Genomic DNA, 24,946 nt, shown 5'->3' with positions numbered 1-24,946 from the left:
GCTCCTTTTAAAGGAATGTAGCAGAGTGCATTAAAAAGAAAACCAGAAGGATCTCCAAGAAGCCCAGATTATGTACTAAATAATCTCCAGGGATTTTTCAGACTGACCGCATAGCAAAAGAGCTCAAATGCTGTGCACAGCTTTATACAAATTAGAACGTAATTTCTAGCTGTTACATTCTTTTGCAAAATTTCCTGTATTTGGGTCTCTAAGCATTGTGCCTTTGCTACAACTGAGGGTTAAGTATGGGTGAAGAAAAAGGGAGAAAGTAGCAAAATAACTGTTCATCTGAACTGTAGCTCTTTCCTCCCTCCCTATGTGTGTGCGTTTATGTGTGAGATCATACATAAAGTAAGCCCAGTGTAGAAGAGTTTGCTTCACCTTAAATGGCAAGAACCATTCTGAGGAACTGGTGGTGAAGTCCCATCTCTTGAGCCTGCCTGGCCAGAGGATTCAGTGCCAAAGAAGGGATGGGTAGGGTGTTTGGGGTTGTTTTTTTTTACGTGGGGGGCACAACAGAATGATGAGTAGTAGCCACAGGTGTGGTCAGTAACTTCCTTCACTTCTGGAAGTCCTATTAGAAGCCTGATATCGACATCTTCAGCCAATCTTGGCTACTTGTGCAATGGGGCTTCCCTCCCCTCCCGCTACATGCCCCCTAAATTGGCTTGAGGGGAGTGTTAGGAGGAACACCCCCCCAAACAGCACAAAGGGGGAGCAGAGAGCGGGTCTTTCTACCCAGAAAACTGGAATGCTTGCACAGACAAAATGATGGGAGGAGCACAACACTGAATTCCACCTTCCAACAGCCCACAAAGTCTAACCTTCAGCTTCCACGGAATAGAGACAGCTGATAAGGTACTTCAGGTGTAAAATGGTCACATATACGTGTTCTGTCTGTGCTGATGATGTTTGCATTACAGCAGAATCAGCACAAGAGAGAGGAGGGGTCTTTTGCCAGCTCTCAAGTGGGAATATGAATCTCAAGCTGAACATGCAGCCCCCAAGTATCAAAAGCCTGTCTGCTGGTTATGTGGCCAAAAAAACAAAAAACCCTGTTTGCTCCCTCTACTCTGATGCCTTAAGAGAAAGCCTAATCGATAATTTCTGCAGGACCCACCAATTAAAGGACTTGCAGACTGCAGACACAGACACCACAGCCAGGTGTACAAAAGGTTGTTTTAACAGAAACAGCCTTATTTTTGCCTCAAGTCAAAGCACTGACTAGAAGGGGGAAATCAATGCCTTTGGTGTCTGAAAGCGGGGGAACCCAACACACACAGAGCCAAAAAAATTTTAGACTTCTGAGGGGGTGAGGAAAATGAAGTACCCTTAACAGAATCTATAAAAGAACTTACAGGAGACTTCTGAAGAGTCCAGCAACCAGAATGGAAACCGCAGGAGCTGCAGCAACTCTGACTGCTCAGCAAAACTTGACATTTTAGATAAATAAGTTTTGTACATTCTGATCTTTTTAAAAAATCCTCTTGGAGCAGCCTCATTGATCAGGTCTCTATTCCTGCCTGAGCTCAGGTTCTCCTCCTTGTTTAACAGTGTTGTCATACTGGAGAAAAAGCAAATAGCTAATTGCCGCAGACAAAGCGGCCTTCGAGTCCAACAATTACTGGCATTTAATATTCACAGCCTATTTAGTTGCACTGTTCTGATATTAGCATTGTGACAAGAAAATATATCAGTGCCTAATTACAACCGTATTAGAGTTCACAAATGATAATGCAAAACATCCATTATCAAAGTCACACGTAAGCCTCTTCCTTCCCACTGTTTTCAGAGCCAGTTATGCTTTCTGCAGAAAATATGCAATATGAAGAAGGAAAGAATTCCTGAGTTTCTGAAAGAAAGTGAGATGCTGCTTACTGCCTGCTTAGCATTTGACAAAAAGAAGTTCAAAGGGCTCCTACAGTTTCTCAAAAACTATTCAGTGCAAGAGAGGTGGAAAACTAGAAGCGACTCAGCAGGTGTTCCCAGGGGTCAGACACGCTCAGGCCCGAGAACGAGGCTGGCTTTTTCTTAGGGTAAACAGAACTCCTGAGAATGAGCCTCTCATTGTCTACATAGGTAAAGGTAAAGGGACCCCTGACCATTAGGTCCAGTCGTGGCCGACTCTGGGGTTGCGGCGCTCATCTCGCTTTACTGGCAGAGGGAGCCGGCATACAGCTTCCGGGTCATGTGGCCAGCATGACTAAGCCGCTTCTGGCAAACCAGAGCAGTGCATGGAAACGTCATTTACCTTTCCCGCCGGAGCAGTACCTATTTATCTACTTGCACTTTGACGTGCTTTCGAACTGCTAGGTTGGCAGGCGCAGGGACCGAGCAACGGGAGCTCACCCCGTTGCGGGGATTTGAACCGCCGACCTTCTGATCGGCAAGTCCTAGGCTCTGTGGTTTTAACCCACTGCGCCACCCGCATCCCTCCATTGTCTACATAGTCCATGTTTAAAAAGCTGTAAGCGCTTCTGCTAACTCTGTTTGGATAAGCGACAATTCTTCTATGTAGTACACATCATAGATTCAGCTTTACAACTAAGGACTTCTAATCCTGTGGGCAGGATTATAGCCTCCTTTATAAATGGGGGGGTGCAGTTTATGGAGGGCTGAAATAGGCTTACATCAACGAGATGGGACACTAAGGGAGCAGGCAGGGCACCGAAGGGGGCTGCTATACTGAGATGAGTAAAGGTGAAAACTTATTCCAGAAAACGAGAGAAGAAATAAGCTTTTAGAAGTGTGTGTGTGTGTTTGGGGTGGGGGAAAGAATCACAAAGATACAGAGCAGCAAAAGGGTAGGCAGAAGGAATAGAGATGGACAGACATTTTGGCCCTCTGGTGAGCATTCTTGTGCAAGCTGAGTTCACAGGAGAAAGGACTTGGGGGGGTGCTAATTTCTGTCCTTTCCTGCTAGGCTTCTGCAGAAGACACCTTCTTTGTTTGTTTGTAAATTTGTATACTGCCCTATACCCACAGGTCTCATCCTTCTTGCCCATCCTGCAGAAACTCAGCTGCAAAGCAGATACTCCTCTTTTCCAAGTTCTCTGCATGCGCCGCAGGAAGTGGGAAAGGTTTGGGGTTCACTAGCAACTGCATATAATGGCTTAGATAGAAAGCCATCCAAACACCTGGAGCCTTGGTAAAAGTAATAAGGAGAGCCTTAAAGACAGAGGAAAGCAGTATGAAAGAGCTAGAGATTAAAGAACTTCAAAGTAAGAGGGGTCTACATTTCATACCAAAAACACCCACAAAACAAAACAAAAGCAAACAGAACAGAAGAAAGGGGAAGCAAGCGGCAGAATTTGTAACCATCTAATGGCTGAAGGTGGAAGACAAGAATGCCAATGAGAAGAAGACAGCTACAGCAGATTCAAGATTCTGGAGTAAGCAAGGGTTATTTCATTCTTGCTTCTGTCTGACTGCTGTGAGGGCCCAGAATTCAGAACCTGACAGGGCATGGAACAGAAGCGTAGGTGACCCATACATCTCTCTGCTTTTGGTGACAGATACTCAAAGAATATGTTTTGAATTAAGTGCAGGTATGTATGGTTCCCCACTTCCTCAAAAGCCTTAGTGCAGTGCTGCCTTTTCTTAAGTCTCCTAGTCAGCTTCTTCCTGTATCTCAAAGCCTTAAAAGTGAGAGTGTTTCCATATTACAAAGTTTAAGTTGCAGTTCTATTAAGGGGCCCAAGATCAAACCAAGAAATCTTAGCATCCTTTCAAAGATCCTCAGAGTTGTCTGGGGAAAACTATGATACATCAAGCAGTTTCAGGCCACTGTAATTCTGTTGTAGTCAGAAGATCAAAAGCTTTCAGGGAGACCTATTCCTGATACAGACTCCAGACCCAGCCAAGTATACCAACTGTGGCATGCAGTCTAATACATGCTGGGTTACCTTGCCACTTCCCAAAGCCAACTATTAAGAGTACAATGACTTGTAAATCATGGTCCAGAACCCTCCCAAAGTTTCCTTAGATAATAGAGCAAAGCCTGCAGTGGTAACTTCTGTGGACATTTACAGGTCAACACTACAGAGTTTAATGATGCTGGAGAGAGATCTATGCCCTACAAAAGCAACATGTGCTGGTATGATCCCCCTCATTGCTTCTAGATAAACTGGCAGTATTTTCTGGATGATACTCACTGAAATGGTGCAACAGATTCTTGAGGCAGTTCATACGTTGATTTATGTGTTGTCTTGTTGTAGAAAAATTTCCTATTAGAATTTTTGCTAACTGCCATGGTCCACGGATCTGTGGGGGGACGGGACGAGATCAGATTAAAAAGAGAAGAATAACTGGACTACTGTAGAGTATTGCATGTGAGGCTGTCCTTAAGAGATGGTTCAGAAGCTGCAAGTGGTGCAGAATGCAGTGGCCAGAGTGCTGGTGGGCTCTGCTGGCTAAGCACATCGCACACCAATTCTTAAAAGACCTGCACTGGTTGCCATTGTGCTTCCAAGGCAAGGTCAAGGTGATCATGTTGACATACAAAGCCCCAAATGACTTGGGCCCCAATATCTAAATCAAGCAAAGGCAAACTCGGCCCTCCAGATGTTTTGGGACTACAACTCCCATCATCCCTAGCTAATAGGACCAGTGGTCAGGGATGATGGGAGTTGTAGTCCCAAAACATCTGGAGGGCTGAATTTGCCTATCCCTGATCTAAATGAAATGCCTCCACCCATATAGCCCTGCCCAGGTGTTGAATCTGCAGAGGAGTTTTTGCTAGCAGTTCTACTACCTTTGTGAAGTCTATGGGGCAGCAGTGTCTGAGAGGGTCTTAAAAGACCCTTATGAGAAGAAAAAACTTGCCAATAAACTTTTTTTTGTACACCAAGGCACCTCATTTCTAAGGCACATCTGGAAAATTCAGGATATGGCCTGGAGGCATATGAGGCTACCACCTTGCTGAAGCTAGGTAGGGTCCAAGTCAGGTCAAAATTTTTTGTACTTCTGCCAATCTTGGGATTCCCCCAAGAATGCTTATGCCTTCCACTTGGTTTTCAGTGACCCTGGCTTAGCTACAATCCTGCTGGTACTCATTAGCTGAATACACTGTAGGAATGATGGGGCAGGAAAGGCAGCCTCATGCGCCAGGTGATGGACAGAGGACAAGGGAACAGGTGGTTGCCCTGCCCTTGAGTTCTCATCCAGTTACTGGGTCCCCTACTCATTTCAATCCTGAGTGGTGGCAGGAAAAGCAATGCATGGTAAGAGAAGCTGCTTCTGTAGTATTTATCATGGATGGCTTTGAAGGAAGAAAAGCACATGGGGCATATGGAAGGAGAAAACTACTTCAGCAATCTTCTGCAAGCATTTTGCACTGCTTTTTCTGCAAAAAAATAATACCTCAAGATCTTCCCCAGCTTCCAACGTTCCCCTGCACAATGCTACGCTCTGCTAGGAGAATCAGGATCCAAGAAAGAATGGGAGCGGCAACTAACAAAATAGAGGAATGTACTCTCTCAGTTTTTTAAAAGCAAAAAATGGTCCATGTAATTGTTTTGACCAAAGCAGAGATGCATATTTCAGAGCTTGACTTTGGCCATCATAGCAAGGAGTCCCTGAACAGAGAACAACATACCACTGACAGTCCGAACGATGTACAATCCTGTGGGAACAAAGTGTCTGTCGTCACGGCCAGTGTAGGATAGCCGTGGGGTTCCGCCTGAGCTCTTGATGATCTTCATCTCTAACCTACGCCACCAAACAACCAGGAGACAGGGTGTTCATACCCAAAGTAACAAAAAATGCACAAAGCACAGGTCTCAGCAATGTGGCAAACAGCTGGACCCTGGGACTTGGTCCAGGAGGTGCAGTTCAAATCCCTAGCCAAGCATAAACTCCACTGTGGTCAAGTTACCAACACAAATTCTTCTCTCTGTTAAAAGTATAATTGTGACATAATTTAGAGGGGTGTTGTGAGGATGAACAAGATAAGAAGAAGGTTGTCGGCCAACAAAAGAATTGTGGTTGCCAGGATCATGCCCTGCCCCCAAGGGGAGCTGGTTTGCTGGTGATCTCATGCTGAGCCTCCAAATCAAAGATGCATCTGGGACATCTCCTTGCTGAGTGCTCTGAACACCCAACACTCTAAACAACTCCCAGGGGTCCTCCAAACTTTGGGGATGCAAAGGGAAAAGGGCAGTTCTCCCCCCTGCAGCTCCACAGTTGGGTGGAAGCCTGGGGTTCCTCACACTCGCCAGAGGCCTGCTGAACACTTTTCATGATGAACAAAATTGGGGAACCTGTTAAAAGGGTACCAAGGGACTCTGAGAGAGACAGAAATGGTTTAGAAGGTTCATCTGAGAGCTTTGTAAAGTACTAAGGCAAAGAATCTACGGATAGATTCAGGGCTTAAAATCTGGTCGTTTTAGCACCATCTATGGATTCCATTGTGCAATATATGAATGTGCTGATCTTTAAAAGCAGCCAGTATTTCTCCCACCAGCCAGCCACACAAGCAAGCCTCTTCTATGTCACAAGGGAGAAATGGGATGGATCTCTGCAGGGCTGGAAAACACAGTGTTGGAGGCTTGGCCATAAAAAACCTAACTAACTTCCTTCCACTAGCCAATAAACATAGGTTCCTTTTGGATAGGCTGATAGATCCTCTCAGTAATGCAGAATTAACAATATTCTCTTTAAAAAACAACTGAGAAAGTCCAATTAATAACAAAATAAAGGCTGCAAAGCCAGGATTTCTGAGGACTTACCTTAGAAAAATCTTTTCCATATCCTCTAGCCTGTATACCTCCTTCACTCTGTGGAGAAAAGTCCATGAGTGGAATAATATGCTGGCCACAACATCTAACTGTAGGTTGAGTTCCTACAAGCTCTTCAAAACTGCTGATGACTCTGCTTTTAAAAAAACTTACTCCCCAGGTGCTCTCATCAAGACTCCTAAAAATCTTAGACTTCCTATAAAAGGAAGTTTCTAGCCCTCATGATCGAGAAGTAGAATACTGTAATAAAGAAAAAAAACTTATCAAAGATCATGACTTCTAATCACAGAACTCTACTGATCTGAGCGCTTCATGTCAGCAGTACCACCAGCCTTCTTGCTGAATTTAGATGGCTGGACAACTCGCTTGAGAAATAGGAGGTGTAACCCTGCTATTTTGTTTCAGCATCAGAAAAACACAGAATGAAATATTACACAGGTCCTATACAACAAACTTGATTCTGAAAGGGTGCTGTTGACTGGCAAGCTTTATGCAGGTTAAATTCGTTATCCAAAACAAAATTATTAAAACCGAAGAGGCACAACCACGCTTTAGTAAAGTGTATGTTTCCAAGATGATCCATGGTGCTGCTCTCTCTTGTGCCCTGATTTCTTTGCCCTCCCCTCCTGTCTTCATATAAGTTACAAACTAGACCCAGAAAGAGAACCACATCGTTTGGTCTCTGATTCTTCTGTCAAGGAGCTAAACCAGTTTATTTCAAGGATAAGCTCTTCACATATCAAATTGATCTGAAATGGTCTTTCATAGGAAAGCATCCTCCCACAATCACTCTTGCTGGCTTCCTAACGTACAACTTAATGTGAAAATCCATCATGGCACAAACCACCTATAAAGTATTTTTAATTACAGCCCCAGAAGCCAGCAAGAATCCAAAAGGCCGCACTCACCGGATGGGGTTCATATCTGGCCGGCTAGGTTTAGAGACGGCTTTTACAAATTTCTCTGCTAGCTGAATTCTGCAACCAAAAAATAAGGATTTCTTTAGTTTAGCTTTCCTCAGAAATGGATTAAAGTCTTATACAATGGGGAGGCTACTCAAGGTAGTAGCATAACCAATCTAAAGATTGACTGATTTAATAGTTTGGCCCATTAAGAACCAGATGCCTACGGGAAGCCCCAAAATAGGACAAACTATGAGTAAAATGTGGCTAGGAAGGCATCTGAGGGCTGTTGGCTTTTTCTCATGAAAAAGGATCGCTTCCGTACTAGTATATTCCCAAATGCTAAGATTTGCTTGCTTTCTGCTAATGAAGTAGTCTTCTCTGCCACAGGGTTGCATTGGCTAACTGAGTGGAGATCAAGAAAAGGCATACTGCATTCAGAAGTTTGCTCTTTCAAAATTTCTCAAGTGTCTATTTGGGGTTATTCTGTTATTCTAGGTTAAGAACCCACCTCTCTCTCACCCCCCCCCCCCTTGCACCCATCAAACCATATACACAAGTAATTTCCCGAACTCTGCTTACCGCTGATTGAAATGTTGTTCTCGGACATCACTACCATTTATCACCAGGGCATCCAGGATGTGGATGGCATTAATTTTTCGCTGTGCTTTTCCCTAGGGAGAGGAAAATCGGCACCTCACAAAGTGCTGCTGTATTCTGAGTGTGTTGCAAAGAATACCATCTGCATGCGCAACAGCTTCCCACCTCACTGACTGCTTCAGAAGTTTTGCTAAAAAAAAAAATGCCTCTTTGGCTGCATGTCACGATAAGCTTGAAATAAACTATAGTCCACAGGAAACCAGGGCACACGGCTCCCCCATGTTGGCTTTGCTCCAGCCTGAGCCAGGAAACAAACCACAAGCACTTTTGGTTTGCTTCTCCCAAACAAACTATGAGCAGTAAGCCAAGGTGGCTTCCACTTATGGTTTGCTTCAAGAACAAACTGAGTGCTGGTTCCAGGCTCATTTCTGGTAAACCATAGTTTATTTCAAACTATGGCTTATCATGACATGTGCACTGGGCTGTTACCAGGTTCTCCCACCCCAAATATACAGTTCCATAAAGGATACCGCACATGCTTAAGTCTATACTGTTAAAATTCACTTCTAAGATGTTTTAAAATGGTTCCCAAATACTGGGTAAGACACCACTAAGTTGTGACTTTGTGGGGAAGTAACTGGAGAGCAAACCAGGGCAATGGATTGTGGGACTGTCGCTTCTGGACTTTGAACTCATAGCTCACCCGTTGACAGATAAAACCCATTGGCATGCTGCCTTAGGGGGTGGGGGAAAGTCAGGAATCTATGGATCAAATCAACCTTCCAAAAGAATGAAGTAACTGCTTAGCTGGTGGAGTTCAGGGGTGTTTCTAGGCCAGAACTCCCAACAGTGGCTACCCAGGTAACCTTGCAAAGCTCACAAGCAGGGAGTAATGGGAGAAAACACCCTTACATTTGTTCTCCGCGTTAAGTAAGCATGCACATATTGTGGCAGAACATGGAAATTCCATTCTTAACTGTCATGGAAAGCTCTATCTCCAATTTAACTCATTTAATCCTTTTAAAAAGCCATCTCTACAAGTTGCCAGCGCCACATCCTGCAGTAGGAAATCCTTTAATTTAAGCACCGTGTGAAGAAATAGTGCCCTTTGGCTGTCCCAATCCTATTGCTAAATCAATTCCACAGCATGAATCTGGATTTGAGTGTTTCAGAGATGGCAATTTCTCTCTAAACAGTTCATTATTTTACAAAGTCTCTTACGTTCTCCCGCCCTAAAAGTCTGAAAACTGTTGAACACACATAAAACCCAACAAAGCTGGCGACAGCCAACCACCACCCAAAATGTTCCTTCAACTAAGCCTGACTGGATCTGAACAAATGGACTGTGTCAGAAGCTATGGAAAGATCACACAAGAGCACAGCAAGCATATTGCAATAGCTTACAAAGAGAAGGTAGCTTTGTGCCAAAGGGAATATGTGGCTGAGCAAGGTAAATCTCCCTTTCTCTGTCTCACTAGGTGAACCCTGAACTGTGAATTAGGCTTTAAGCAGATTAAAATTCCATTATTTTAGGTTTTCCGAAACAGTGTCCAAGAGTGCATAATGGAATTGAAAACACTAGCATTTTTATTAGGATAAATTGTAACAAGCTTGATGGAAGTGGGAAATTTGGTCCCACGGTAGTTGTAACCCACAGTGCTTTGTTCTCTTTTATGATTTTGATATTGTTCAGATTCTACTGTTGATCGTATTCACTGAAGTTCATTTTGCACTTCATACTGTTTCTAACACATCTTTTATTAAGTATAAAAAGTCAGAATTTCAGCACATTGTTTTTATTCTTGAACTGTTTTATCCTGTTCTTATTAGATGAAACTGATTTCACTAATTTGGACAATTTTTATCATTTTGTGTATAATTTATTGCTTTATCACTTGTTTGCCACCTTGGGGTTCCTCTGGGAGAAAGGGCAGGAGAGATTGATTGATTGATTGATTGATTGATAGGAAAAATTGTGTCAATGCCTTGATTTACCCGGACTGAATTTTTAACTTATTTTATAAGGATTGGTGTTCCAATTACTGGTATTTAAATTTTGTTTGCTGCTTGTGCACTAGTCTCAGGAATGCTTACATTTTTTCATTCACAAATATCCCCTGCAGAAAATCATTTATCCCTTGAATAAATTACCTTCTCTAAACTTTGTGATTAGTGACTAAAAATAATAACAATCCCACAGCAATATTTGTTCTCCAAGCTTGGTAAATTGGTAAGAAAATGATAGATCCACTTCTGGAGAGGAGAGCTTTGGCTGGAGTATATGCATGTGTGCAAGTGATCCTACCTTAGAAGAGCAAGCCACAAAAGGACCTTAAATGCCACTATCCTTACCAAAAGCCCTAGTCAGGCCTTTCCCCCTTGTAATATGAGTTTTAAATTGCTAGTAGAAGAAAATTAGCCCCTTCAGAAGAAAAATCAGCCTCTTACCTCTCCTTTCAGCTCATGAACTATCTCCACAGACAGAAGAGTGTCCCGTGGTAATTCTGTTTTCAAGTCCAGTTTGGTCCAGCGATCTGATGTGCGACCAGCCCAAGTGTATATCTGAGACTTCTGCATGTAAACAAACAGGAAGGCAGTGAGATTAGGGACCAAAGGAGTTCACAGAGGAGGCCACAGTCTCTTGGAGTTAGCACCAGGCCAGCAGAGAGAGATTGCCACCGTGGAATGCACTTTATAACGAAGCATCTAAAAAGGTTGTCAGCGGAAGAAGAAAATCTTAAATTTTATCTCTTCTAGTATTTTAACTTTTGTATGTTTTAAAGTAGATTTCTTAGTTTTTCTGGATTTTACTTTTTTATCTTTTGTAAATCGCTTTAAGGTCTTTTACAATCAAGCAGTGTACAAATTTTATTAAATAAATAAATAAATGAGTAAACAGTTATTCAGGTTGTTTAGCAAGCTTGTCTTTTAGCCCTCACAAGCAAGGGACTTCATTTCACTGAAGAAATTAAGAAATCATGTTATTAGAACATGGTAAGATCATGTAGTTGGTGAATTTATAAAACAAGGTAAAGCTTACTATAAAAATTGGCTTGTAACGTATCAGTGAGATACTAGCAAAGGTAATCCACAGACCAAACAACCACCATGGCGATTTAAGCCAGGATCTAAAACAAGACCATTCCTGCAGATAAACAGGAGCAACGCATGGGTGAATGAAATTGCAAACCAAGCACCAACTTGCTTAAAATACACAGGGGTTTTTTTCTCCCGCTGAAACTCATTGTTACATTTCATTATTACCACTTACCCCTAGTGCTAGAAGAAACTTCTGCTCACTTCCTGACACCATGCACCTGTAATCCAGCACAGGTCGGATTTTCTCCAAGGTTTTTGAGTTGAGAGGTGTTGGTTTGTAACTGAAGATCTCCATGTCAGCACCCTAAAAACAAAAAAGAAGAGGGAATTGTTATCCCAAAAAAGGCTATCACAATGACTGGAATTAAGGAAGTCGTTTCCATGCTCCATATACTGCATATCTCCACCACTGTGCAGCCAGGACACTGAGTCTAGCTTCGAGGGCCTTCTGGCAGTTCCCGCATTGCAAGAAGTGAAGTTACAGGGAACCAGGCAGAGGGCCTTCTTGGTAGTGGCACCCACCCTGTGGAACGCCCTCCCACCAGATGTCAAAGAGATAAACAACTACACAACTTTCCGGAGACACTTGAAGATTATTGGGAAGTTTTTAATACCTGATGTTTCCTTGTATTTTTCTGTGCCCAGACTGGCTAGGGCAATCCACTCAGGTGCGAAGGATACAAATAATAAATTACTATTACTGATGTAGTGCCATTTTCTGCCTCCAGCAGCCAGTTGTCAAAATAACTGCACAATGCTGCATCTGATCACAAATATGCTGTCTGCAAAACTGATTGTTTGAACCAGAGAGTTTATAAGTAGATACATATGTTTAGGGAAGGGTCAAAGCAGATATACCTCTCCGTAACAGCCAGCTCGAAACTTACGGCGATACACTTCACCTTTTGCTGTTAACAGCAACCAATAAAAGAAGCCTTGCAGGCAGTGTTTTCTCCATCTTTGCTTTCTGCTGTCTCATGATAAATAGCATTAATTTAATCTGAGCATACAGAACAAACAGCAATTGGAAGTCTCACCTGAATTAGCTCAAAGAACTTGGACTTGGGATCAGAAGAGGATGGAGCAACTCGGGCCTGGTCTGGAATCTAGAGCAACCCAAGAGCCAATGAGTCAACAAGGATTTGGTTCACACATTACATTTATTCCATCATTGCTTCTAATTATTTGCTGTTCATCAGGCATAGAATAAAGGGGACATACGGAGAAGCAAAAAGAAAGCCAAGGCAGATGCTCATTAAAATATCAACTTATTTTGTAAAAGACAGAAGAGCTTGAGTTTCCCTGAGCTACTGATGGATCAAAATTAACTTGTACTCGGGCTATTTTTGTTCTCTTACTCACAATCTCTCTGCCTCTCATGAATGGAAGAACCCAACACATTGTTTTTGAAGTATTGCTACACACTACTTCTACAGCTTTTCAACATGCCTGCAAAACGCCCAGTAGACTTTGGCAATTGATTTCAATAGGAACAATGGGAGCAGCAGTTCCTTTTCAAATAAAAAGAAAAAAGTACTCTTTCGCACAATAGATAATTAGCCGACAAAATATGTTGCCATAAAAATCCCCACAATCCAACTTTCATGCAGGGATGACAGGTTGCAGCTGAAGAGTCAGAGCTCCATAGTGGAGCCTGCTGGCATGCAGAAATTCCCAGCTTCAATTCCTGGCAGCTCTGGGAAGGGCTGGGAAAGACATGCTATCTGAAATCCTGGTGCGCCACAGACAATCAGTGCGTTAGATGGGTCAATGGTCTGAGTTGGCATTAGGCAGCTTCCTGTGTTCCTGTTTGGTTTTCTTCTTCTCGGCTCTGAGTGATGAAGTATATGTTTATCCAGTGGCCCCACCTAGAGCAAGGGTGAGAAACTTGTGGTCCTCCAGCTGTTGTTGGACTCCACTGCCCATCAGGCCCAGTCACTGGTCAGGCAGGATAGAAGCTATAGTCCAACAACTCCTGGAGGACCCTAAGTTTTCCACCCATTTGCTAGAGAGTAGTTTCCATGAATGCTGAAAGTGAGGTCCTTTTTATGTTCGGAGAGAAATTGCTCTTGTCTAAAAGGATCGATGTTTATTTATGTTAGGGTCCTATGGAGTATCCTGAGTAGCAACTCATACACATGCCAAAATACGACTTCTTATTTTGGCCAATTAACCAAAAACAGCACTGCACCATGATTCCCTACTCACAACCACTAACTTCATTTAGAACAATATACCTAAAGCATGTACTAACAAGTGCAATCAACTGATCAGACTGTGACTACAAAAGGGGATATTGAAGCACTCTTAAGAGCTGGCTAGTACTAAGTGGCATTGCTCTTTTTGGTTACTTAGGGTATGACATTCCCTTTTCATCCACACACACGATGACATTTACTCCCTCAGCCTCTAAACATTTTAAGCCAAAGAGATATTTCTCAGATAATAGGAATGGGATGCATACTAAAAAGCAAGAGCTGTTACTTAAAGATTCATCATACATTATGTTTCAGTCTACGCTTTTGTTTTTAGGTAATTGTGAATGGTAGGAGTTCTTCCAATGCTTTTAAAATTGAATTTGCACAGGCTACACTTGAGAGAATTATTTTCTTTAAAAGCAGGTATGGATTTATTAAATTTAACAAGTCTACAGCTAAACAGCTATTTTCTTTTAACCAACTTGTTACTCCAATAGCCATTCACATGTTACTAAGAGAAAGACACACGGAGAAAGAAGGTTTACCTTCTTCAAGTAGAAAAATGTAATAATTGGTGGCATCATCTCATGAAATATGGGGATTTTGTTTTATTACATTTCTATGCTGCCCCTTAACATGAAGCTATCAATCAGGCAGCTTATAACAAGTGCAATGAAGTATGAGAAGAGACACAGTTATTCCATCCTGATAGCAGAATTACAGCAGAATTATTTTTAACAGCAGTCAACCTCTTAAGAGCCTGCATATCAAGAAGCAGACTTGAAGAGCCTCAACTGCCTGTTGCAATGCCTCAAACCCAAATACGAACCAACGGCTTACAAGCAAAATTTAATGTGTAAGCCTATCTGTTTATTTCATTTTACTATACAAATCTTATGTCACGGGAATATCAATTTGAAATAAAATCCAAGCGATGGAAGTTTGAACTTCAGTTAGAAGTTGCACACTTCTAACTGAAAAAAGTAGGGTGGCCAAGAGAGAAAGAATTCATTCTGAGACCGTATGTGCTGTGATACCTCAAAGACCACTGTATTTTTCAGTGTAAAAAGCATGGCCTGCAGCTTTGTCATTTACTTTAACAGGTCAATGCAACTTAGTAGAATGATCAGAAATCATGTTCTAGGCCAAAGAGACTTGCTGTCCAAGACGACCTATTGTGGTGTGTAAGTCAGGAACAGGCATTTAAAATATGGATGCTATAGAAGGCAGTTTGCATTCATCAAGAATGTCTCAAGTAAGTTATACTCGCATTCACAATTAACTTAGTACTAATTTTTCTGTCACTGAAGATCTTTAGTTTAGCAAAAATCCCACCCTTTGGGAAATGATTTTTTTAAAATCTCTTTCTCCAACCATCACTCTCTAAATACACAGAATTATATATAAACAATATATACAGTCCCTAGCATGCCCTTTAAAGGGAATATGATCCTCTTCAACAGAGAATACAGAGACTTCTATACACATTAAAAAAGGAGAACTACAAAACTATAGTTTGCTGTTCTGTGGTTTTACTCACCCCCCAGAGTCGGAGGCATTCCTTTCGGATGTCAGCCTGTCGTGGTTCATTCAAGGTCCTAGAAGAATTTGTGAGGGTTCTTCTGAATTTTCCAGTAAAAAGGATAATTCAGCTTGCCCCCTCCCAACACACACATCTGTCCCCAAAGATGGATTCTTCTTTTCAATTCACATAGTGATTTATACACCATAAAAACAAAAACAAGGTGAAGAAGACCCTCAAATAAACTTCTGAAATGCTGCCCTAGACCCCAGAAATTACACCTGGAAGATTTATAAAAGAATACCGCAAACCACAAACTTGACTCACTGACTTGAATGACGTTCCCTGGAATGGAGTCACTTTCATGCAAGACTCTCCCATGCCCCACCACCAAATGAAGGCCATAACATCTCAAACAGTACAAACAACAAACCTGAATTACAGTTCGGCCCTCACCCAAGAGCACCTTTAAATATAAATATACTTACGTGTCTTGAACAAAGGCACGGATTTTGGCCAGTGCTTTGATCTGAACAGCGCAGAGTCTGGAAGAGAAAGCAGGTCCCAGCTTTAGAATGCGTTATCTACTAAATTGACAAAGTAGCTATCTGAAGGTCTTGTGAATCAGAATGCGCATGAAAAATAACCAACAGACAGAATGACCAATTTCAATACAATGCAGTAACTGGCCATGCTGCAATGGTACTGCCAGGGTATTGAGGAATATTTTCACTCTTCCTTCACAAAAGGAGGTTGGGTTTTGAGTGTTGTTGTTGTTGTTTATGTTAACCTATGACTATTCTTATCTGTGCAGAAAGTAAGTTTTATTATTATTGCTGCTTTTCAGGTTAAAAAGAAGAGAATAATGACTGGTCAGGATAATACAGAAATGCAACAAGTGAATAAAGTACACTAAAAAACAGAAATTAGCAAGATTTCTTACAATCAACTGATAATACCAGTTTTATATTATCACTGCAGAGTAGAGAAAGCCACGAGACTACAATATACAAAGCAGGAGTAGGAAATCTAGATGTGCCATTAATCATGCATCTACAATTAATGGTGCCTAATTGGCATTTGAAAACAAAGGACAGGACACGAGTTATACAGTGTGTCATTCACTTTGTCTTGTGAACTAATCCACAATATATGGACTTTGCAAAGGAAGAATTATTGGAAGCAGACAGCTTAGGAAAAGTGACTAGCAGAATGCTGCAATTTCTTCTCACTGCCCTTCAACTCACCTTTCATTTGATCGGATTATGTAATCATGGAAATCATGGTCACCATTGATTACTTCCAAAGGGACAACGAGGTTTACATCCTGGTCTGTGTTGCGTAGCTGATTGAGTTTGATGTTCACCGAGAAAAGATAGTCTCTCACGTCATCAATTCCAGATTTCAGTCCTCGGCATACCACATACCTGCAGGGTGAGACAGACTATTTGCTCATTAACTATAATGACCTTCTGATGCATTGTGCCAAACTGTAAGATGAAATAAATACAGCTTGCAGAAAACCCTTTCTGCTTTTGCAAGAGGTGATGACAACCTTTATTGGTTATCATATATTTTATTACTTCCACTAGTGCAAAACACTTTCCCAGTTCCATCTTGTTTTATTCCTATTTTAAGGACAAGAAAATTAGAGATATTGACTTGCCCCAGATGAGCTGCAGTACCTTAGGCCACAATCCTGCAATTAACTGGGAATGTGCTTTAGAAACATTTTATTGTGATCTGGGCTTCTTTTGGCAATGGCCCCAGAGGCATCAAATTCACTGAAAAGAAGGTATGTATGCAAGCAATTTCTGGTCATTATCTGTCTGATGAAATTTTACTTCAAAAGTATTTGAAAAAGGTAGGAGGCAAAAAGAAACTTGAAGGATTACAAGTGATCCTCTCATTACAAAATTTAATTGCCTCCCATTTAGCAGTTTGATGTGCCAGCAAATATTTAGCAAAACAATTTGAATCTGATACAGAACCTAAACTCTCATAGAGTTTGTAGCAAAGCTGCAGCTACTTCAACCCTTTTTTTTATCAGAGCCACAGTGTTCAAAGAGACAGGCACCTTCCACCTTCCACAATGCTCAGGTCTCACCTTTCAGAATTGGCAGGGCGACTCGTCACAGGTTTGAAGATTGACACGCGCTCAAAGCAGCAGTAGAGCAAGTATACTAGGCCAACGCTGAATGGCGTGAACAGATCAAAGGTTTTGCAGACAAAGTGCCCTCCTGGAGCAGAAAAAGCAAATTGAAGCTACACCTTACAAAGAGAAAGGAGAAACACACACTACTTTACTATTAATCATATTTGTATCCCACCCTTCCTCCAAGGCACTGAGGGTGGTGCACGTGGGGTTATGACATGTTATCCTCACATGCACCTGTGAGGGAGATTAGGCTGAAAAACTGTACCTTCTACACAATGAACATAATGGCTGAGCCGAGATCTAGATGGGTGCCTCCCCAATCTGTCCCACACACTGTCTACAGCACACATGGTTTATGACAGCAGCCATTCTTGTCCATAGATGATATGGAGGACCATGTTGTGGAAATCTTACAGGATATTCTCTTGGGTACTTAACAATCACATTTTCAAAAGTCATTCAACCCTTTCACCTCCATGTACCACTTCTCCCCTAATTCCCCAAAAAGGGAAGAGATTGGACAGAAGGGATTGCAGCAAAGTCCTCTGCCTGCTGCCTTCAGAAGGTTTCCATGGTAAGCTGGTAATTCCCAGGGCCAACATAAAGTTCTCCATTGCCTCGCTATGAGAATTTCATATTCTGCAAATACGAGGAGATGCCAAGATTTTCCAAATCCAAATCTTACTTTAAAAACAGTGATCCATAATTATAGAAGAGGAACAGAAGGACCAACACCTACAAAAACAAAGAGTCTGGTCTCTTACAAAATACTGCACAAGGTGGGGGGGTGGAGATAAGAGAGTCTAGAATAGTTAACACTAAAGCCACAAGGGACAGAAGGGGAAATACAGAGGGGGGGGGGAGCATGTGGAGAAGCACCTGTTCGTACGACAGAGAGTGCTGTGAGGAACTGGCAAAGAGTCAGCTGCTTGCTTAGAATCTCTTGGATGTTTTCCTGACCCTCAACAGAGAAACCCTGAAACACACAGCAAACAGCAAACCTTAATGCAAATCACATTTTATGTAACTGAAACCCAGTATCACATTTCATGAAACGGAAAACTTAAATTCAATTCACCCTTCCCTCTTTGGAGAGCATGACAAGTCACTGCCTGCCCACTGAGCTGCATGCTGCCTTCTCCCTCCCTGGGCTTCACATGTACGCTTCTGCCTTTCCATAATCTGTCAGGGAAGAGGAAGCTTGCTTCTCACTTTCAGTAAAGAGGTAACTGAGATAATAGTCAGTAAGGATGGAGTGGGGAGTGAGCAGAGAATTGATGGAAGTAGTCCTCCTCAGTCCCACACTCAGGAGGGTGGGGGGTCATCTTCATGGCACTGTGCCTTATTAAAAAGTCTGTTCCTCCTCTGCATCATCCTTCTCTTCACACCTATCAGTTCTAGGAAGTGCTCATCACACAAGGAGCCACTGCCATTGTCTGTCACACAGTGTACACACACATACACATACACACACACATACACACAGAGAGAGTGTTCTTCAACTAGAAGGAACAAGGATGCACCCGCAGAGGGTAGCAGCAGCTTTCATGCTGTACACGGAGTGCTCAGATATGCTGGCGAAGGACATCAGCAACAAATCTATGTTGTGATGTTCTATGAACCACCACACCATGTATTTGTGGATTTTATTTGTACTGAAATGCAACCATTAATCCAATCCCAAAACAAAAGTGATCCATTATCTATATCCAGAGGTAATCCAGTGTGTGTGTGTGTGTATAAGCTCTCTGAATCATCACATCACATTTATAACAAGCTAAATGTCACATCACAATGCACAAAACTAAGTCCCTCTCTTAGCTCAGGGAACAAAGGGAAAAGAGAAGGAACATACCCCATCAGCCATCAAGAAATGTACCCCCTTGCGATCTGTATTGTCCAGCACAAAATTCTGGAAGGCAGTGATGTTCTCGGGACGGGTGATGTCTCCATCTCCCTCAATTCCTTCTTCACCTGTGAGCAAGGAAAGCAAGGAATTTCTCTCGTCTGCTGTGTATTATTGTCATTACATACCACAGAATCATTTCCAAAGATTTCTCATTATTTCATTTTAAAAACTTATGACTACACTTCCGCATGAAGTCATCTGAGAAGTTTTGTAAAAGAAGCGCCACTTCTCTCGCCTCTCGTGATGTTGGTATTCCTTGCTATCCTTGGTAGTTTCCACACTTGATTACATCCTTTGTTTAAAAAAATGGGACACAGTGGCAACAATCTGTGTATCCTGCCTGTCTGTCTCTAAGATCAAATGGCAATCAATTTTCAAAACATATACAACTTCTGTAGGTACTGACAGAGCTGTCCCCAAAATGTTTCAGATTTAAAAATGCACGTGCATTCAAAACTGAAGATGAACTATGAAGGGGTGGGGAGAAGGTTGCCATAAATACATGCTTATACATACCATAGTAAGGCTCGAAGAGCTCACTAGAAGCAGCAAAGAAATCCTCCAATTTGAAATCATTTGGTCCTTTTAAGGTCATGCCAAAACCTTTTGCATGCCACTTCTTCCTCCAGAGGACATACTCTGAGAAGCCCCCAGGGCCAGCACATACATCAGCAAAGTACAGGAGCTCTGCATCACGATCTCTGATCAGAGGTTTCTGCAAAAATGGAGAAGGGATGAGACTCAAAGCACCTCAGCAGAAGCAACCAACTAACCAAAGCAACAACTGCATTGCCATACTGTATCCCTGACTGCCGGGGCAAGTAAAAACCCAAAAAAAACCCCAACTATTTTAGTAAAACTCTGAAGGATTTTTCCACCCAATTCCCCCAACCTCAGAAGGCACTGAAGATTTACAGATATAGAGAAACCTTTACCCCTCGAGAATCCTTTGGGTTTGTAAACATGTGGTCGAAGACGTAGTCTAGGTTTGCCATCTTCATTGCTGCTCTGTAAATGCAAGAGGGAGACTTGTTAAGGGTCTGCCCTTGCTAACTCAAGGGCCGCAAATCTGAGATCCTCCATTGACCTGTTTAGGAAGAAGACTCCACGGATCATCTCATAGGGGTTGGACCTTGTACGAGCTCGGCGCATTTCCTCTCCATCCAGCTCATCAAACACACTCTGGAAAAAGAAGGAACAAGTCTAATTTGACAAGGAGGTCAAATTATAGTTAAGTAATATCAAATTACAGGAACCTAGCTATAGGGGAATAGCAATGAGCTCAAAATTCCAAAGCTGGAGGTATTAAGATGTAATAACTTAGGCAGCACCACTACAACCTTTTGAAGCCAGTAAGAAACAAAGGCCTGCTCAAGTGAGATTTAAAACACTGAGTCTGAGAATTAAATTCTGGCCTCGAAATTAACGCCTTATATTGCATGGATGAAGTGTCAAGGTCTCTTGACCCCAAATGTCTCAAAACAACCAACTCGCAGAGCCTCCAGATCTTAGATATACACCCGTTCTCTTCCACGGAGTGGCTCTGTCCCCAACAGACAAAACTCACCTTGCACTGAAGCATATTCTGTAGGAGTTCTTCTCCACAGAAATGTGTTTCATCATCAATCACCAGTTTTTTCTAGAGAATAAAATATGGGGGAAATGAATAAACAAAGAGAACATCTTCCTCTTTATTAAGACAATGTGGCAAGACACCTTTCACGAAAACGTGCAAATCTAATAACAAGAAAATAGTTTGGGGCATCTGCTCTCAGGTGGGAACTCTGACCCACTCCTTGTGTGCCAGATAATGGACACATCACCTTTTCAGTATGAGAAATAGGACTGAGGGACTGGAACTGTTGACACCTGCCTTCATCAACAGCTTCCCACATGTGATTCTTTTTCAAACTTTGAAAAGAAATAGTTTAGAGAATCATGGGCTAAATGGAATACTTATCTGATTTGGGGCCATACTTGCTGATCAAGCAAGTGATGCACATGGAAATGGCTTCAGACAGGAGCCTAATTTCTTATAGAGCTTTGCTTTTTTAAAAATAAATCACCTATGCTAATAAAAACTTGGATCAAAACACTGAGAGGTGACATTTAGCAAATATCGCTATGTGTGAACCCACTCCAGACTTTTTGGGTTGACATCAGATAGCCAAACTTGATAACTAGGTGCCATCATCACATGCTGGCTACATGATCTCCACTTCATAGGCTCATGTAGCCCCCAGGAACCACTCGCTATTTAAAACAAAAAGCAAGTACTTGTTGCCAAAGCTGCTGCTGAAAGGGATGCAAAAAAGGGATGCTGAGAAGGGGGCTTCTGAAGAATATTTTGGGGGTCTGAAAAATCTCTTGGGAGCATGGAAAACATTCACCCAGTTTTAATTTTTAAAAACTGTGCAAAAAGGCAACTTAATGAAACTCTGCATATAGGAAACAGGTTTGGTGTGACGTGCTCAAGGCTACCAATGAATTTATTTGATATTTAAGATCAAAGCCTTGTTGCTTGGGTCCAAGCCCAATGCACTCTTAACAAGGGCTCATAGCACTTTTTGTAAGGGTCAGAAGCAAGGCTGATCAATAATCAGTCTGTTTCACTGCAACAGGAAACAGTATACAAGTACATATTGGGAGTATGCATCTATTTCTACTTCAGTTTTCAATCTAAGAACAGTTAGATATCTACTCACCAGGCAGACTAATAAACATGGCATTTTGCAGCCTGAAGGAAAGTGGGGAAGCTAGCTTTGTATAAACACCCTTAAGAATCACTGTGGTACATCAAACACTTGCCACTATATATCATTAATAAAAACGGCTGGTATCCAAGGAAAATAAAAACTCTGTCACTGCTGTTATTTACACTATTTACACTTCTGGCTAGGCTGCAGCCTTTCAAACTATATCACTGGTGAGCAGCAATATTCTGTGCCAGGCAGACAGAGAACACTGTACAAAATGAGAGCATCACTACAGAAAATGCGGCTTCCTGCTGTTGTGATTAAACAGCTTGTCAAGGTACTCAAGCTCTCACAAATGCAGCAATTACATGGATGAAGCTTATTCGCATTGCAATCTGATACTGAAGAACAGAGGGAGTAGCCCTCAAATACCCAAGTATGTTAATTTGCTCCCTTCACATGGAAGTATGGACTCAGGTTGAGAACACAGAGCTCAGCAAGATAATGAGTGTAAACACACCAATCTAGGACCCAGGCCCACATCACCCAGCAAAACATTTTTAGTACAGAAAATAGAAGAGCTGGACTGTTCAAAGGTCCTTCTCAAGAGATGGTTGTTGTTGGTCAAGTGATAAATTATTATTATTATTATTAGAAATAAACAACAATATGACATTCTGTAGACATCTGAAGGCAACCCTGTATCAGGAAGCTTTTAATGTCCAATGTATTGTGTGTTCTTTATAGTCTGTTGAAAGCCTCCCAGAGTGGCTAGGGCAACCCAGTCAGATGAGCGGGGTATAAGTAATAAATTCTTACAAAAACGATTACAGTTCGGAAGTGAATGTTAGCCAAAACATTGGGTGAACATGGGCAGTCACTTTCTCTTAAGTCTAACACTACCTGACAGGGTCAACATGAGAATAAAATAGAAGAGGAACCATATACCCCACCCTCAACTCTTTGGAGGAGGACAAAACAAAAATGCAATAAATAAATTGTAAATAGAAATTCATTTATATAGGAGTTCATTGTGGACCATGCACTAAAATAAAATGTTTGGAGCTCATCTGTAATTGTAATAAAAAAATATTGAGAAAGTCAAAATCATCTAATTATATTTTAAAGCGTTTACTCAATATTGTGGTTATTCTGACCCAGTCTTAATGTGTTTGTGTCAGGGAAAGGGCATCACTCAAACTGCATTACACTTTTGCATGCAGAATGGCACCTCTGGACTTTGTGCCCAGCCTCTCTGAATTCTTAATTGGCTTAGCCCTTAACTCTCTTCCCCATGCTTCATACCTTGCCTATGGTCATCCAATCCTTCATTTCCTCAGCATCTGGAATTTCAGTGGTACATTCTGGGAACCAGTCCACTTGCTCATAAGCGCTAGCCTGTGAACATAGAGAAGGTAAGTAAAAAAGAAGACTGTGTATGCTGCAGCAAAATTTAACTCCTTAATACTTGGAAGTAAACCAGAAGCTCAACACAATCTTTTAAGGCTGAAATTCAAATAATGTCTTTAAAAGAACCATAGTGTTTTCATAACACATGGGCAGGCAAAATGTTTATGTGACAAATAAGAATAAGGAAGTTGAAACAGATTACCAGACAGAGGACAGGATTCACTTAACAAATCCTGTCAGAGGAAGCCCTGAATAAGGACTTCCACTTGCACATCAGGGCTTTCTCCCCTCTCTTCCCCCCACTCTGGGGGGCGGGGTGGGGTTGACACAGGGGTAAGAGAAGGGAGAATAATTCCATCTGGCAACCTAAAATTATTGTGCTGATGGAACGATCAGAAGAGCAAAAGGCTGAATTCTGCCCAGAGGTTAGCACCATTTGCAAGATATAAGCCTTCAAACCAGGGGTTGCTGTGCCACAAACTTCCCCTGAGCCAGTGGCCAAAAGACCTCTCCACAACGCCTAACAGATAAGTGGAAAGCACAAAAAAATGTGGAAGGAACAAAATGTGCACATAATTACCTCTGGCTCATCCTGCCAGTTGATGTTGACTTCTCCATCAAATCCTTTCAGAGTCAGCCCCAGACCTCGTCTTCCTTTCTGTTTGGAGGCCTCAACGATCTCTTGTCTCCCCTGGCCATATTTTCCAAGACCTTCACCTTCTCGGAAACCCATTTTGGCCTGTAAGCCAATGCAGAATAAGCTCCTTAGTAACGTCTAACAACAAATTTATGCACTACCTTCTGTGCTTAGGCTGAGGACTAGCAGAATAAATAAATAAATCAGGCCATCTTAGGCTCCTGTGATTAAAAAGTATTGAATGCACTTAATGAATCTCACAGAAAACTTCTGCACTCTCCTTCAAGTGTGTTCAACTTAATTAGGATGAAGCTAGATCAACAGAATGAAACATGTAAACACAACAACAAAAATGAACTGCCTTGCTACAAATGAGTAGCCTGTGAAGAACTCAATAGCTATTTGCCATTTGTCAAGTTTATAAACCTGTAAGTACTCTGGACAGAAAAGTCTGTAATGAGACTACAGTTGTGATCATGGTCTCTCTCTTTCTGTCTCACACATGTCAGAAGCCCAAAGCAGTTCATGTGAACCTCACAACAGTAAACAGATGGGATTCAGTTAGCCACAACCCTTCAGCCAACAGTAGGATTTTCAAACTTGTGTTCCAGGGAACTCTGGGGTTCCTTGAAAGCTTATCAGGTACACCTTAAAGCTGTTGTTGTTAAAATACTGAAGATTGGACCATTTTATTATAAAGGCAAGATAGTTTTTTGTAATATTTGGAAGGTCAGCTCTAAAACATGCATGACACTTCATTGAAGTTGTGCACACTTGCCTAGGATGAACTATTCCATATTTCAAAAAAGTTGTTTAAACTATGCACACACAGGAACTCACATGGTACCAAACAGCAACATGACTCCAGTGCTCCAAACAAGGAATTCCATTTGAATCTAATTTATTTTAAAGGTTCATTGCACTAGGAGTCCACCTGAAATTCTGATAGCATGAAGTAAATAAAAAGAAGGGGGCTACAGAGTATGAACGTTTGGATGTAGTCTGAGAACATAGGTGCACAGAAGTTTTGCTTTTGCTCCTAAGGAAATATAATAATCATGGGTGAAAAGGTTTATAA

The 24,946-nt window shown here is 41.8% G+C and overlaps 1 protein-coding gene across 1 annotated transcript in view; it reads right to left on the bottom strand.

Annotated features, from left to right (window-relative positions):
• Positions 1 to 24,946, bottom strand: part of CMTR1 (cap methyltransferase 1) — a 32,551-nt gene that overhangs the window by 3,062 nt on the left and 4,543 nt on the right. Inside the window, exons 4-23 of the mRNA XM_081186386.1 lie at positions 23,812 to 23,970; positions 23,127 to 23,219; positions 20,693 to 20,764; positions 20,213 to 20,307; positions 20,061 to 20,133; positions 19,642 to 19,840; positions 19,072 to 19,190; positions 18,096 to 18,192; positions 17,166 to 17,298; positions 16,306 to 16,485; positions 15,547 to 15,603; positions 15,077 to 15,134; positions 12,376 to 12,444; positions 11,511 to 11,642; positions 10,688 to 10,810; positions 8,222 to 8,313; positions 7,646 to 7,714; positions 6,729 to 6,776; positions 5,597 to 5,709; positions 4,155 to 4,263 (exon numbers count right to left, since the gene is read on the bottom strand). Of these exons, the coding sequence (XP_081042512.1) occupies positions 4,155 to 4,263; positions 5,597 to 5,709; positions 6,729 to 6,776; positions 7,646 to 7,714; positions 8,222 to 8,313; positions 10,688 to 10,810; positions 11,511 to 11,642; positions 12,376 to 12,444; positions 15,077 to 15,134; positions 15,547 to 15,603; positions 16,306 to 16,485; positions 17,166 to 17,298; positions 18,096 to 18,192; positions 19,072 to 19,190; positions 19,642 to 19,840; positions 20,061 to 20,133; positions 20,213 to 20,307; positions 20,693 to 20,764; positions 23,127 to 23,219; positions 23,812 to 23,970 (2,090 nt within the window). The remainder of the gene's footprint in view (positions 1 to 4,154; positions 4,264 to 5,596; positions 5,710 to 6,728; positions 6,777 to 7,645; positions 7,715 to 8,221; positions 8,314 to 10,687; positions 10,811 to 11,510; positions 11,643 to 12,375; positions 12,445 to 15,076; positions 15,135 to 15,546; positions 15,604 to 16,305; positions 16,486 to 17,165; positions 17,299 to 18,095; positions 18,193 to 19,071; positions 19,191 to 19,641; positions 19,841 to 20,060; positions 20,134 to 20,212; positions 20,308 to 20,692; positions 20,765 to 23,126; positions 23,220 to 23,811; positions 23,971 to 24,946) is intronic.

The sequence above is a fragment of the Podarcis bocagei genome, assembly GCF_964188305.1.
Source record: "Podarcis bocagei genome assembly, chromosome: 3".
NCBI classification, from domain to species: Eukaryota; Metazoa; Chordata; class Lepidosauria; order Squamata; family Lacertidae; genus Podarcis; species Podarcis bocagei.
The sequence above is the reverse complement of the archived record's forward strand: the minus strand, read 5'-3'. Positions and strand labels throughout refer to the sequence as shown.